Raw genomic sequence first — 14769 nt, forward strand, 5'->3', positions numbered from 1 at the left:
TGCAGCCAAATAAATAAAACTTGGGAAATAAAATAAAAAAGAGCAGGGCCTGGGATGGAAGAGTATTCTAAGCAGATAGCAAGCGAGAAACATGGCGCCCCTTCAAGGCACTAAAAGGGCAGAGTGGCTGCTGTGTAGGGGCCACAGCATGGGCGCTGTGGGGCCTGCCTCTCCAAGCAGGCTGAGAAGAGAAATAATTAATCTTTGTAATTGCATTCCCAATCCTACCTTATCTTCCCAGAGTCCTTGGGAGGTCAGCTGGGTGGGGACTGCTTTTTGCAGATGGAGAAAGAGACCCAGCGAGATGGTGATCTGAGGCCACAGTGAGCAGATAAATAACAAGGGCAGGATAGGAATGCAAGCGAGTCTCACTCCTGAGACCCTAAAGCTGGGGAGGGAAACAGATTCAATCACTCACTCATGGGTTCACTCACTCCCTCCCTCAGTATTCAGTAGTCATTCATTCATGCCTACTATCTGCCAGGCATTTCCCCTAGAGCAGCACTTAAGTAATAAATTAGACTCATGAAACAAACGAGATAAGGCTAAAAGAGTTGGGCTGATTACACCAGCAACAGGGAGGACGGCCAGTTTCTGAGAAGGAAGAGTGATTGCCCTCCACCAGGAGCTGCAGCCCATCCACCCCACCCCACCCAACCTTCCACAAGAAGAGCCATTGTTCTCCTTCCAGGGAGCACTCTGCCACAGGCAGCAGTTTCTCAAAAGCAAAGCAGTGTTGAGTAAACCTGTCATTTGCCATCATTTGTTCTCTCAGACCCACAGTATCTAGAACTCTAGGGGAACGAGGAAGCGATTTCCTAGTGACAGCGAGAACACTCCATTCCTCCCACCGTGGCAGCTGTCCCCCCACCACACTGTGAGTTCAGGGAGTGCAGAGCTGTGGCTCTCCTGTTCCCCCTGGTCCCCACTGAGCCCAGCACAGTGCTGGGCACAGGCAATGCTCAATTTATTAAGGGAGAGACAGCAAGGGAGAGATGAGGAAACTCCTCTGCAGCATCTGAAGGCACCCAGTGACATCAGAGGAGAGAAATAGATATATTTGGATCCTCTCCTATGGGTCTCAAAGAGCCTTGGTTTATTGTTGAGCACTGCTGGGTCAACTGCCCTGGGGAGGAGACCCAGAAAGGAGAAGGGGTGAGGGGGGTCACCATTCATTGTTAGTGTGTGTGAGGCTTACCATCTGTTATTTCTTTCCATCCTCATGACAATTCAGAAAAGTAGATGGCCTCCCTCCATTTGGGAGGAAAGGAGACTCAAAAGGGGGAAGGCACTAGTTCTGGGTCTCTAGCTAGTAAGTGGCAGGCTTGGGATTTAGAAGCCAGGCCTCTTCCCAAAGATACTGCTTCTGAACAGACCATGCACCAAGGCAGGGGTATGAGGGTGTGGAGGGAAAGCTTGTTCAAGACTTGATTTCATGGCAGGCAGAGGCAGAGAACCTCACCACCATAACTAGCCAAAGAGGAAAATTCCCAGTTATTGGGGGTGGGCTGAGGGTGGTCAGCATCCACAGACTTAGGCCCTGAAGGGGTAAAGGGAGGGTCTCCATATCCCTGGGTCACTGGAGCCTCCGAGCTCAGCTTCTTTGGCCTCTACCTCTCACATCTCTCCTGTGCCAGCAGCACATCCCCTAGCGGAGGCGTCCAGATGGCAGGGAGGGCCAGGGAACAGCTGAAGATGCTGAGTAGGCCTCCGCCGCCCGCCTTCCCATGGCCCCACAGATCATCCGGTGCTGCCGGCCCATCTCATTGGCTCTCTCCTGGTTACTCATCTCTCCTCTTCTCCATCTTTCCAGCCTGTGGTTGCTGTGGAAACACAGAACAGTGACATCACTATAGGGCGAGGGCTGGGGTGATGCTGCTCTTGGCAGGGACTGGTCTCTGCTGCCTGCTAGATGTTAAATCCACATCTGGATTTACCAAGGGCAACAAAACGAGGGGACAGGAAAAGGGACAGGGCTCACACATTCCCTCCCCTTGTCTTGCTTTCCCCCAGTGTAGTGAGCACAAGAGGGCGGGGAGGATGCAGAGGGATGAGGACAAGGCTGCACATACCTAAAAGGGAAGATAAAAGTAAGGAGACAGGGTGTGGCTTGGGAGTCAATTCCAGTGAGCCAGGTCTGCGCAGGGCGGGTGAAGATGGGGGTAGAGCTGTGAGAATAATGGGTCTGGGGTTTGTCTAGTTTCTCAAAGCACTGTGCTGCTCAGCTTAGACAGGGCTCACGAGAGGACACAAAAGACTTCTGAAGATCTCTAGAGCTGCCCCCTCCTCACAGCTATAGCAGTTTCTAATCCTGTCTCATAAATAAGAACACTGAGGATCAGAGAAGCAAAGCAATCTGCCTTGTGTGGCCCGGTAGGTCAGGAGCAGAGCTGAGAGCAGGTCTCAGGAGTCCAGCACTAATCATGGAATAACAATAATTATCCTATAATGGTAATAACAGCAGCAGCATTGAACACTGATTCAGTCTATCCTGCTTAGCATTTAAGAGCCTCCAACACCTCTATGCAGTAAATTCTGTCATTTCCCCCATTTTTGAGAGGAAGCTGAGATTCAGTGTGGCTTAAGTGAATTGCCCCACATCCACACAGGTAGCACCCACTGGAATCAGAACTGGAACCCAGATCTATCTGCCAGGAGCTGCTCACCCACCCCAGCTCTCCAGCACTGCTTCATAAGGACCATGTAGGGAGAGTGCTCTGGTCCCTGGCTCTCCAGCCACTCTGTGTCTGAGAGAGGAGGCGGCCCTGTGTCTAAAGGTTGTGACCTTGAGTTGGAAACCAGCTCAATCCCCTCCTCCTCCTGCACCTGCTCCGGCAGTGAGGTCACTGGGGCTCTGTGCCTAGCCCTGAGGCCTGTCCCTGCAGCTTTGGCAGAAATAGGCCCGCTCAGTTCTGGCAAGTGGACCTGTCCAACAGAACCAAGAACTTGGGGGAGAAAGGGCTCTTCCTCCCTGGCCTGCTTCCCAGAACGTTAGGGGAAGGGAGGCAGATGTTCTCTACTTCCACATAGAGAAGCAGAGGTCCAGGGAGGTGGCCCGCCACACTGTACGTGTGTGGCAGAGCTGGAGGGATCCCAGGGCTCCTAGGCCCCACCCTGTGGATCTCCACTGGCTCAAGTGCAGTTGGGCACCATTCCCTTCCGTTTTGCCTTTTCCTTCGTAAGTGTGTGTCATGTTCCCAGTTGTCTTTCCTGAGCCTAGCCCAGGGCCTGGCACAAAGTAAGTGCTTTAATAACTGTTAGATTAAAAGAAGGAAGGGTTCCTCTAAACCTCAAGTCTGCTCCTCTGTAAAAGGGATAATAATAACACCTACTTCAGGAACTTGGTTTTAAAAGTTCAATCAGACAATGCACTTAAAGCCCCCAGCATGCAAAAAAACAACACAAGGTGGATCTTATTATTAAAAGTGCTTTGGAAAGTGTAGTGTCAAGGTAGATTAACGACAGTCTCTGAAAGTGCAGGCTGCCTGTGGAAGGCTGCCTGCCGGTGGAAGGTCAGAGAAAGGACGACAGCTGGGGGCCAGCGGCAGTCAGGCAGAACGGAGCTGTCCTTGAGCCTTGAAGAGCCGGCTAAAAGGACGGGCATTTCGAAAGGAGAGTGAGGAGGCAACGGCCGACAGGAGCAAAGGCTCGGAGCTGTTGCGCACAGGTCAGAAAAGCCTGGCGCACGGGCAGGGTGGAGGGGGAGCTGGACAGCTGGGCGGAAAGGCGCGCGGTAGACATTCCGCAGGGAGGGGCGAGCACGTGTGGGGCAGACGCGGGGCGACGGACAGGGTCACGCTTTTGCCGGGGGCGAGCAGAGGGCACACGCTGCCCCCGGTGCCTCTCCCCGCCATCGGGCAGAGTGGGGAGCGGTGGGAGAGCACGGGGTCTGGGACCAGCTAGACCAGGCTCGCCATCTAGACTCCCCATTCACCGTCTCTTTATTTCCTGCGAACTTGTCAGCCCCACGCTGAATCTTGGCTCCCCTCACCTGTAAAATGAAGATCGAGATGATGCCAGCGCCGCCAAGAGTCGGCCAGCGCTTTCCCGGCGTGGGCATCATGCCCAAGGGCGAGTTTCCTTTCTCCTCTGGTTTCTCATCTTTGTTCTGACCTCAAGCTCGGAGAAGGACCAGGGGACGGATGTCGGTGGCCTGCGCCCCAGCTCGTGGGCACCGTGCCCCCAACTGCTTCCTTCTCAGATTCCGAAGAGCGCCTTGAGGCCAGGGAAGGGAGCAGGGCTTACCAGCCCGGGGCAGGGACTCGGAGCCTGGGACCCGCGCTGACGTAGGCAAACTGGGTGCCACCGGCTGCCACTTCGCCGCTGGGAGCATTGGGGGATGGGCGACCAGCCCCCGGCGAGAGAGGGCCTGCTTGGGGCTTCCTATTTCGGGCCCGGGGGTGTGGGCCACGCCCCGTCACGTGACACAGGGGCCTTTTAAAGCGGCAGCGCGGGCTGGGAGCTGCTGGTCCCAGCGTCCTTGCACGCGTTCTCTGTCGTCTCTTTCCCGACCTAGCCCAGCTTCACCATGGTGGACGCCTTCGTGGGTACCTGGAAGTTAGTGGACAGCAAGAATTTCGATGACTACATGAAGTCACTCGGTGAGGACGGCTCGGGATGCTGGGCTTGGGATGGATGCTGTGCTGGGGAGGGGCTGGCCGCGTGCACGATCGGAGCAGTTCTCTAGCCCTGGCTAGATCCTGTATGCCTGCTGCATCCCTCCTGGTCAAGGATGGGGAGCCAGGAGACGCGGAGAAGGTGGCAGCCTGGGCTAGGGCATGCGAGGCCTGTTGGGAGGGGGCTTTTTTTTTTTTTTTTGCCTCCCCGCGACACATGTGGGATCTTAGTTCCCCATTCCAGGATGAACGGTTGCCCCGCTGCAGTGGAAGCGCGGAGCCCCAGCCACTGGACCGCCAGGGAATGCTGGGAGGGGACTTTAACGATCTGAACTTGGTCAGAGAAATTCGCAGGCAAGGAGGCGCCAGGGGGCCGCTGTGTCGGTCGATGTGGAGGGGCAGGGAGGCACTTTCGAGGAATTAGGGCTTAGGATCTGGAGGCAGGGGTGTGAGTAAAAGAGGAGCACTGATTGAAGGTGAGGAGGGAGGAAAAGAAAAGAAACATGGGCAGTTTAGGAACTGGAAACTGAACCATGAAAGGGAATAGAATGGATGGGAAGTGTCCTAAGGTATAAAGTAGGTAGTCCCCAGGAGAAAGATGGAAGGGGGAACAGCTGTGAACAGGCTTTGAGGAGGTAAGATGAGCCTGCAGAGTTAACAAGAACCTCTGTTCCTCTTTGTTGGGTTAGTTAGGGTAAAGGATTGTTGCTAGAGGTTGCCCTTTCTCACCAACCAGCCTAGTGGTAGGGTAGGGCAAAAGGCCCCATCATCAGCTGCAGCCCAAGGATAACTTGCTCACTGGGAAAAGTATGTTTAGGGGGTAAAGCAAAGAGGCCTGAAGCAAAGCCAAGAGCTAGTAACAGCAGGGAGGGTCTTTGGCCTAGGAGGGTGTGGTGCCAGGATGGAGGAGAATGAAGATTCAAAGAATCTTGCAGAGAAGGACTCCAGAGATCCCCATGCCTTGCTTCAACAGATGGAGAAGCCAAGATCCAGAAGAGTAGAAACTTGTCAAATCAATTCCACAGCAGAGCTGATGTGAATACCTAGATTTCTAAATCCCGACAACTCAGAGCAGTTCCCACTATAGGCCCTGGGGGTGGGAGTAATAAGAACTGCTTAATTCATCATTGACCTCAGCCCTTCCCCTTCTGATACAGGCTAGAGGGAGAAGGTCACATTCCTTCTCTGGAATCTCCAACTATGAGATTATCCCAGTTCCCCAAGCTGGGATGGGGAAAACTGGAATGTTCATGGTTGAGGTGGGTTCCATGCCTTCCTCCCAGGGGACAGCTGGATTACAGCAGTTAACCAAGGAGGGAGGGGATGGGGGCTCAACCCCAGGCACTTCCCACCTGTTCCTGACCCCTGAAATAAGCACAAGTGTTGACTTTTGAGGCCAAAGTGCTCAACTGCCCCTCTATGCTAAGCACTATGCCCAATGACTCCAGGAAGGCAATAATTCTTAGAGAAGTAGGAGGCCCAAGGCAGTTGGTAGGGAAGATAGGATGCCCAGAGCTAGCTCCACACCCTCAATCCCCAGTCTCTCCTAGCAGACATTAGAACTGAAGACCTAGGTCCCTGAAGTGAGTTGCACCATCCTTACCACCCTTGCTCCCTTATTTTGCCCCAACTTGGGTTAGGTCTAAGAATCCACCCAGCCTGCTTGTTGTACAGATGGAAAAAAATGAGAGGCCTAAGGGGAGAAAAGACCCTCCTCAGCTCTTAGTAAATAGCTTCAGCTTCATTTCTAAGTGGAATCTGTCTCTTCCCAGGTCTCCTAATTCTGTAACTTGCTCTTAGCTCAGTCCCTCACTGACTCCACAGTGCCTTCCTTCCTCAAACACTCCACACCTCTGGGTAGGTCCTAAGTAAACAGAGCTCCTTGCGCAGTGACAAGGTCCTGCTCTGTGCTGGGGAGTGGGATTAGCCTGACTCACTCTGATAACAGGTGCGTGATCAGTTGTGTCCGACTCTGCGGCCCCATGGACTGTAGCCCACCAGATTCCTCTGTCCTTGGGATTTTCCAGGCAAGAATACTGGAGTGGATTGCCATTTCCTTTTTCAGGGGATCTTCCTGACCCGGGGGTTGAACCTGCATCTCTTGCATCTTCTTCATTAGCAGGCAAATTTTTTGTTTACCATGCGCCACCTGGGAAGCCCCTGATAACAGGGGGCAAGGCCAAATCCCTCAGTGGCTAGGCAGGGTGGGCCAGCAGCAGCACAGCTGCAAAGGGTGCCTGAGCCTCTCTCGTTAAACCAAAAGTTCTCGGAGGACGAAGAGGCCCAGCCTAATTAGTGTCAGTGTCAGTTAGTGCCGCCAAGTGGCACACTTGGCGGGCTCAGGACCTCGATGAAGTGCATGCTGGGAGACAGGGTGGCCCAAGAGGAATAGTGGTTTTGGAGCCTAAATTCAAATTTAGATAAACCACTCATCCTTTCACTTTGGACAAGTCACTTCACTCTCAAAGCCTCGTTTGTAAATTGGGGATAATAAAGCCAACAGTTCAGGGCTCTTATAAACATTAAGTAAAACCACCCGTGAAGCCAGGCATATCAGGGACTTTCCACCCACCACCTCACCAAAGCCTCTGCCCTTGGAGAATAGCTCAGCAGAGACTGTTGGAAGGGGAAGTTGGAGGCAAAAGGCCAGCTATGAGGGAAACCATGACCTGCAGGGCTCTTTGTTGCACGCTCTCTTGCAGCATTGGGGAAGCCTTGCTGAGGCCGAGGGGAGTCCCCACAGGAGACCTAGACTGGAGGTCTGCCTGCCTACCACTTCAGGCCTCGCCTAAAACCGAACAGAGACCAACACTCCCTCCTGCCTACCTCCTAGATTATGGATGTTTTGAAAAATGTCTTTATCACTTATGGGGGATGAGCACCAGTGCATCTCAGAGCAAAAACTTTCAGAAGTGCAAAATCCTTGTCCATACATTCCAGAAGGCAAAGTCCCCATTTCTTTTATTTCTCCCTCAGCCTGTGCTTGGAAAGCTGCTCAGGTGGCCTGGACGAGCCTTGGGCTCCAGCTTTTTTAGCAGAGCAGTGAAGTGAGCTCTGCAGTCAAACATTCTGGATTTGAATTCCAGATTTGTGACCCTGGGCTTCAGCTCACTCTCAGTTTTTGCATCTGTTGAGATACTAGCATCAATCCTGCAGGGAGACTGGAAGAACTGAAAGACTTACATGTGTAGTTTTTACCAGACAGGAGGCACTTAATAGCAGCTTATTCTACCCTCAGCTCTGCCACTAACTTGCTGTGAGGCACGTTTGTCCATTAAGTTCCTCACATTTCATGGAATCAGTAATGTCTCTTTACTGCACAGAGCTAATGGGAAAAACTGAATACAAAAAGCCACGTAACATCTTTGAAAGTTCTCACCTGCCTCTTCTCCCTTCCCCACATTCTGGTCTGAGTTGGTCACTGAGCCCCTTGTACTTTGCCTCTCGCTCCAGCTCATGCTCATACCCTTCCCTCTGCCCTCAGGAGTCGGTTTTGCTACCAGGCAGGTGGCCAATATGACCAAGCCTACCACAATCATCGAAGTGAATGGGGACACAGTCATCATAAAAACACAAAGCACCTTCAAGAACACAGAGATCAGCTTCAAGCTGGGAGTCGAGTTCGATGAGACCACAGCAGATGACAGGAAGGTCAAGGTGAGTTGAGGAAGGAGCCGTGGGGGATGGAAGGCCCTGAAGGGGAATAGGGCAGCACCCTATTGTTGCACCTTGAGGGGTGGGCTGTTGTGGGGGATTGAAGCCTGCCTGTGGAGTGCTGGGATGTCCCAAGTGCTAAAGGCAAGAGTCCTGTCCTCTTGTTCTCTTCCCTGTCTTCTTGGGAAGCATCTACCTGTTGCCTGTGGGATTGGACTGCACAGAGCCAGGATATTCTGACCTCAGCATCTACACCAGCTCCAGCTGGGTGACCTTGCACATGGCATACAACTGATCTGGCATTCCTTCCCCTTCCATAGATGGTGGGGAAGTTATGTGGACATGGCTGTGACCTCAAGTACTTTAGGAACAATGCCCAGAAGTCAGGGTCCTCAACTGAACAGGTGATCCTGGCCGCCAGGAGCCAAGGATACAGCTGAGGACAAGAGGTGGAGACCTACTCAGATACTTCTTCAGCCTCCACCTCCTGGGTTTGGTCAGTGACCCTGAGAAACCATTTCTAGTGCTGCCAGCCTACAGGGAAGAAAAGTTATCTTCTGGATGAAGCATTGTCTGTGGTGTGTTTGTAGTATCTTCTCGCCAAGCCTCCGCCCCTCTCCTTCCAGGGAGGAAGAGGACATCTACGTCCAGTCTCAGAACTTCTTGGCAGCTTGTCTGCAGGTGGCTGTCTTGGCCGCTTGCCTCAGGCCTCCCAGCCCCTGAGCCAGGCATAGGAGAGAGAACAAAGGAGTTTTGCCCTCAACAAGGTGTTCCTCTAGCAGCACCTTTCCACTAGACCCTATCTCTTCCTCACAGCTGCCCCCAAGGACAGGAGAGGGTCTAGTATACTCCCTGTGGAGGAAGCTGGAGCCCAGCCCAGGATCACACAGGAAGCTAGCAGCATAGAGATGGTACCCCAAAATCACAGCCCACCTTGGAAAGAAGTGCTTACCCCACCATACACCTTCACCTCCTTGAGCTAGCCTACCTTCTTGAAGGGCAAGAACCCCAATTAAACACAGTAGTAGCTCTCTGGGATGCCTTGGCTAAAAATAACTTGCTCTGAATGGACCAAAAACTAGAGGAATGGGAATGAGGAGGAAGGGGGTGGTAAGAGTGCACACCTACCACCCCTCTAGCCCCAAACACATACACATAGCCTCTTTAGATCTGCTGGTCCGTCAGGGTCCCCCAGCCTGGCTTAAAGCCCCCAAATTTCTAGGGACCTGGGAAGAGTTGCCAGAGGAGAGCCAGCTGATGTAGGCTGGCAGCACCCAGAAGACGAAGTGGACATTTGACCAGGGCTGTGAAACACCTCGAGGGCACCCAGTCCCAGGACCTAGCAGTTGATGCTCACTTATCAGCTGGAGGGGAGAGGCCACATGATATGGACCAAGGGGCACAGGAATACAGACGGCACAGTCGAATTTTCCAATACCTTGCATCCCCAAGGTTCTTTTAGACACTGTGTGTGATCACCACCAGGGAGTCTCAGGATTATTCCTCCTCACCGGTCTTTCCCAGGGATTAGGCTGGTACCCATCTCCTGTATCTCAGAGGGACTGGGGCTGTGGGCATCACCCAGGATATGGGATAAGTGCCCATCTTGAAGGCTGGTGGCACTTCTCAGAGCCAGGCTGTCTGACTTCACTGTACTGCCTGCTTTTCCCTTCTTGCCCAACAGCTGAAGGCCCCTCTTCCAGCCAAGCAGGAGTGGTGAACTAGACGTCTCATGGGACTAGGTTGGAGGTGGGCTGGCTGAGCTCTGGTTCTCACACCATCAATAGTTTGCATTAGAGGCTAAGTCCTTTGTGGCCCCAGTGACCAGACCTCTTCTTGCCCCTCAATCCTAGCTCAGATCTCAGCTCAGGCCTCTACCCTCTTTCCACAGTCCATCGTGACACTGGATGGCGGCAAACTTGTCCACGTGCAAAAGTGGAATGGACAAGAGACATCACTTGTGCGGGAAATAGTTGACGGGAAACTCATTCTGGTAAGATGGATCAACTTTGAAGCCTTACTCAATTGGTTTCTATTGTCCCTTCAACCAAGCCTATTGTGCAAAGCCAAGGTCATGCCCTGTGACCAACAGAGGGTGGAGGCAGGCCTGGGTGGTATTAGGACTCGTAATACCATGGCTTTGGGCTTTGTACACGCCTCTGCATAAATCTCAGCTTATAGGGTGCATGATTTTGGACAAGTCACCTTCTCCAAGTCCAACTGTAAAGTGGGTACTAATGACAACCTTGTAGGACTGCTGGGAAGTCTGAAGGAGAGAGTGGTTGCAGAGCACAAAGCCTCGCTGGTGTGGGAGGACTACAGCAGGCACACTCTACAGCCTTCGTTTCATCCTCCGCATGGGCCCACTGCCTTGCCCAGGGAGAGGCAGAAAGCACAGCCAGATGGGATTCCAGCCCTGTAGGAAAGGCTCCCATCTCCTAACCCTTTGGGCAGGGACAGGCTGGTGATGGGTTGGGCCCTGACAGCACAGCCCTTTCTACTTCATTCCAGGCTCACTCACCTCCTCTGACTGCTTTCCATGCCTGGCCTATTGCAAGTACCTGACTAAGGCCTGGGTTGAAAGCAACAACCAGGCTGTCAGATCTGTCTGTTTAAGGACCTCACTCAAAGAATGTAGCCTTGACTGAACACCCCCCAGCGGTAGAGACAGCAGTCACTTGTGGTCTCTGCCTCCTTATTCTGTAGGGTCTCAGGTTTTCACCTCAGCATCTTCATTGCAGACCTTCTTGGGTCAGTGTAACCTGCTCACTGCATTCTTGCACTCCCACAGGAGAGGGGCCCTGCAGTTTATAATGAGGTACCTGGCTCTGGTGGGAATGTGATATACAGGACCAAATACTCGCTAAGCAGTCAGGCTATGGTGAAACCATGGGCCTGGCTGTATGATGCCTGGAAGGATGATGGGGGCTTTGGCCTCTGGCCCTGGGTTAGGGAAAGAATGGAGAATTGGTGGCCTAAGATAGTCCTTTCCCAAGAGTCTCTGGGCATTTTTATTCACCTTTACATCTACTATGTGCCAGGTACCTTCTTAGGCACTAAGGATGGAAAGGAATGGTACAAGGGAAAGAGAAACACTCTGGGATCTTGACCAAGTTGCTTCCTCCCTGAAAGCTCATTTCCCCGAATCTCTGCAAGAGGAATTACAATACCTAACTTAAAGACTTGGGTGGATTCCCTGGCAGTCCAGTGCTTAGGACTCAGCACTTTCACTGCCGTGTTCCAGGTTCAATCCCTGGTATTGAACTAAGATCCTGCAAGCCACGTGGCACAGCCAAAAAAAAAAAAGACTTGGTATATGCATTAGGAAAAAAAAGTCTGTCAAGAACCTGGCACATAGTAGGTAGGCAGTAAATGAAAATTATTATCATGAAGTAGTAGAAGGCTCTCCCCATCAGAATGGAGTGTTCCCAATACCTTCCATGCCCACGCCCTTGCCCTAATCTGACTGTCTTTTTTCCAGACACTCACCCATGGCAGTGCGGTCTGCACTCGTACTTACGAGAAAGAGGCATGACCTGCCCTCTCCTTCCACTGACTGCTCTTCTGCCAGTGGGCTACTCCTGGACTCGGCACCAGATTGCCTCATTTTTCTCCTCTGGCGTTTTGTATAAATCTACCTTGACTGGGGAAATTCTCCTGGGGTCAGGTGGCACCAGCCTGGATCCAGTTCCGTTCTCATTGTGTCTGTTTGTTTTTTTAACTGCATCCAAAGGGTGCTCTGAGGTCAATAAAGCAGAGCCAAGGCCACCCAGTTGCCTTTCTGCCTTTGGTGACATGATTCTGGGATTCTCAGTTTCTGTGTGTGTCAGACAGTAGGCTGAAAAGACTGCTACTCAGGAAGCAGCACTGGATGAGAGACTGAAATGGACAGTCTCAGGGACAGTGACAACTGATCACCTTACACATACAAAAAATAAAACAGCTGTGCCTACACCCTGCCTTCACAGTGCCCCCTCCCTAAGTCCAAATGAGCTAGTCCAACCTGAAATAATCACTCAGTGACAGGACTTCTGAACCATCACCCCTGGCCCATCCTGCACTGAATGCCAGGGGGTCTGGACAGTTGCTCTTCTCTATGGAATGCTGTGGACTCTCTTCAGAACACAAGATCCAGGCTTGTGCCAGTGGTGGTGGGAGAAAATACCCACTGGCCAAGATGACTGCTGAGCTTCTGCACATGTGCCAGGCCATTACTCATGGTTACAAGTTCTTACTGGTTCTCCAGTCAGCCCTAGGGTAGAGGTCATCTGATCATTACAGAAGTGAGGGCTTATAAGTGATCTCCTAAGAAGGCTGTGACCTGCTAGTGCCTCTGGCTCTGTACCTTAGCTGGGCTGCTCTTCAGGTCTAAAGTGACATATTAAATGTTTTCCTGTCACCTAATGCAGCCTCAGTGACTTTTAAGTCTGTAAGTTTACAGGAAGAGGGATTATACTAATAAGGACTCTCAGTAAGTTTAAAACTTGACACACTTCCATTTAGTACCAGGATTTTAAACAGAAACCTGAAATGGAACCAATTGACTCACACTGTAGTAAATACAAAGTAAAGCAATGATTCGGCTTGAACTGTCTGGTTCAGTGGTCTGATGGAATGTCACAAACAAGCTAAGTCACTGCAAACAATGTTTTTCTGGCTGTGACCACTGGCTGTCACTTCTAACATAGCAGAATCATGTTGGGGGGATGGAAAAAGTGAGCACCACTCCTTACCGTGTTCTCCCTCATACTGCCAGTCTCCCTCTGTGACATCCAGCACATGGGCAGAGACCATCCACCAATCAGGCCAGGGTAGGTAGGCCAACAGGTAGGGGCCAATCCCTCCGTTCAGCTATAGCCAGACTCACCCCCACAGCAGTTCCTGTGGCTCTAGCCTGGACTCCTGTACAGGAATCTGGCTCTGGCAGTGGCAGCTGGAGAGGGTAATACAACCTCCTGCTGAATGAAGCTGGGTGAATGAACTGGGTGAGCTGCAGGGGTCACTTGCAAAGGGACCAAGAGTGATAAGGGAACAACTCATTCAGGCAGCTGCTTTTGATACCTAACTCCCAGACTTGCCTGTGGCACAAGGGGATGCCATCTCCCGTGGGAGAGAAGAGGGTGGGAGGCCATATTCTCACTACTGAGTCTTTCTGAGAGCCAAGGCTTCAAAGCACAGGCTCCGGATTCCTTCTCTCAGCCACCCTCTCTACACTCCATTCTCACTCCTTGTGCTTCTTCTTGTGCTTCTTCTTCTTTTTCTTCTTCTTTGCTGCCTTGCTGTCCTTTGATGTGTGCCTTGCCCTCTTGCCTGTATCGCTCTCAGAGTCTGAGCTGTCAGAGTCAGATGACTTCCTATCTCTATGTTTCTTTTTCTTCTTTTCCTAAAAAAAAAAATTAAGAATTCAACATTATATATGTGTATTTGCTTTAAAAAAACATGGTATGTAATCATTAGGGGATAACAATAAATTAAAAAACATTCATAATAAAACTACATCTTTAAGTACTAACAAGAAAAAGTGCTCGAAACAAATGGAAAAGGATCAAGTCATAATGCAGTATGTACTCTAAGTTCCAAGGTATATAACATATATACATACCATATGTAATATACACTTACACATATAAACTATAATATTTTGCACAGTATATTATAATACACATATTTAACATACTTGAATATACTTAAAATCACAGAAAACAGTGAAAAGGAGACAAACAGGCAACAAGTGTTAGCTCGGGAATGAACTGAATACAGGGAAGCTGGGGCCCTTCACTGTCCTTTTTCATTTTTTTTTAAATAAGCATTTACTACTTTCATGTTTAAAAAGCACAAGATATTAATGCTGAAAGTCAGGTCCTTAGAGATCACCTGGTCTCTCAAGAGACAGTACCGCAAACGTCCGAGAATAAGAGAATAATAGATTGAGGACTCCTGACTCCCAGGCTGGTTTCTATCAGACCCAGCTGCCGGGGGAAATAACAGCCATCAATTAATGAGGCCCTACCTGCTGCCCTTGAATATTTATCATCTCTAACTTTCACAACCAACCTTGCAAGAGTAAATTGATACAGAACTTTCTCAACACTCCACCCACCCCACCGTGCTGCCAAATTAACAGCACAAATGCACACAAAGAATGAGATACAGACCCGTGGGCTTCGGTAGGGTACTCAGAGCAATTTTTAAGCATTGCATAAACCTTTTCCTTGGATTGCAAATGTTTATGTTGCCTTGGTAAGGTTTCTAAGAGATTATGGGAGGAAAAAAGAGTAGACGAGGACAAGGCTGCTGCCCCTCCCATAGGCTTCCAGTCAGCATTCTGAGAGCTGTTAAGTCTGCCTGATAGACCGGGTCTTGGGAGCTGGCTGTGAGAAAACAGTGGACCAAACACGGAACCAGATGTTACACCCAGACTTGAATTCTGGCTTTAACACTTACACCACTCTCATGTAACTTTGGGCAAGTCATTTTACCTCAGAGTGGCCTAGTCTCC

The 14769-nt window shown here is 51.1% G+C and overlaps 2 protein-coding genes and 1 long non-coding RNA gene across 5 annotated transcripts in view; 1 reads left to right on the forward strand and 2 right to left on the reverse strand.

Moving 5' to 3' along the window:
• Positions 1-1073: 1073 nt before the first annotated feature.
• LOC138434311 (uncharacterized) lies at positions 1074-4863 on the reverse strand. The gene is made up of 2 exons (XR_011254736.1): positions 3992-4863; positions 1074-1823 (listed from the first exon to the last, which is right to left on the reverse strand). It is a non-coding gene; the product is annotated as an uncharacterized lncRNA (long non-coding RNA).
• Positions 3167-12042, forward strand: FABP3 (fatty acid binding protein 3). The gene is made up of 5 exons (XM_069578776.1): positions 3167-3667; positions 4517-4601; positions 8101-8273; positions 10162-10263; positions 11752-12042. Exons 2-5 carry the CDS (start codon positions 4529-4531, stop codon positions 11803-11805), a joined length of 402 nt encoding a protein of 133 aa, XP_069434877.1. The 5' UTR covers positions 3167-3667; positions 4517-4528; the 3' UTR covers positions 11806-12042.
• Positions 11252-14769, reverse strand: part of ZCCHC17 (zinc finger CCHC-type containing 17) — a 52997-nt gene continuing 49479 nt past the window's right edge. For all 3 annotated transcript variants that reach the window (XM_069578773.1, XM_069578774.1, XM_069578772.1), the window contains exon 8: positions 11252-13653. In XM_069578773.1, the coding sequence (XP_069434874.1) occupies positions 13492-13653 (162 nt within the window). In that variant the 3' untranslated portion in view covers positions 11252-13491. The remainder of the gene's footprint in view (positions 13654-14769) is intronic.

The sequence above is a fragment of the Ovis canadensis genome, chromosome 2 (genome assembly GCF_042477335.2).
Source record: "Ovis canadensis isolate MfBH-ARS-UI-01 breed Bighorn chromosome 2, ARS-UI_OviCan_v2, whole genome shotgun sequence".
Classification (NCBI taxonomy): Eukaryota; Metazoa; Chordata; class Mammalia; order Artiodactyla; family Bovidae; genus Ovis; species Ovis canadensis.

Coding starts and splice junctions, on each gene's coding strand:
- FABP3 (XM_069578776.1), top strand. CDS start 4,529: ATGGTGGACGCCTTCGTGGGTACCTGGAAGTTAGTGGACAGCAAGAAT. Junction 4,602..8,100: donor TGACTACATGAAGTCACTCG/GTGAGGACGGCT, acceptor CTCTGCCCTCAG/GAGTCGGTTTTGCTACCAGG. Junction 10,264..11,751: donor TTGACGGGAAACTCATTCTG/GTAAGATGGATC, acceptor TCTTTTTTCCAG/ACACTCACCCATGGCAGTGC.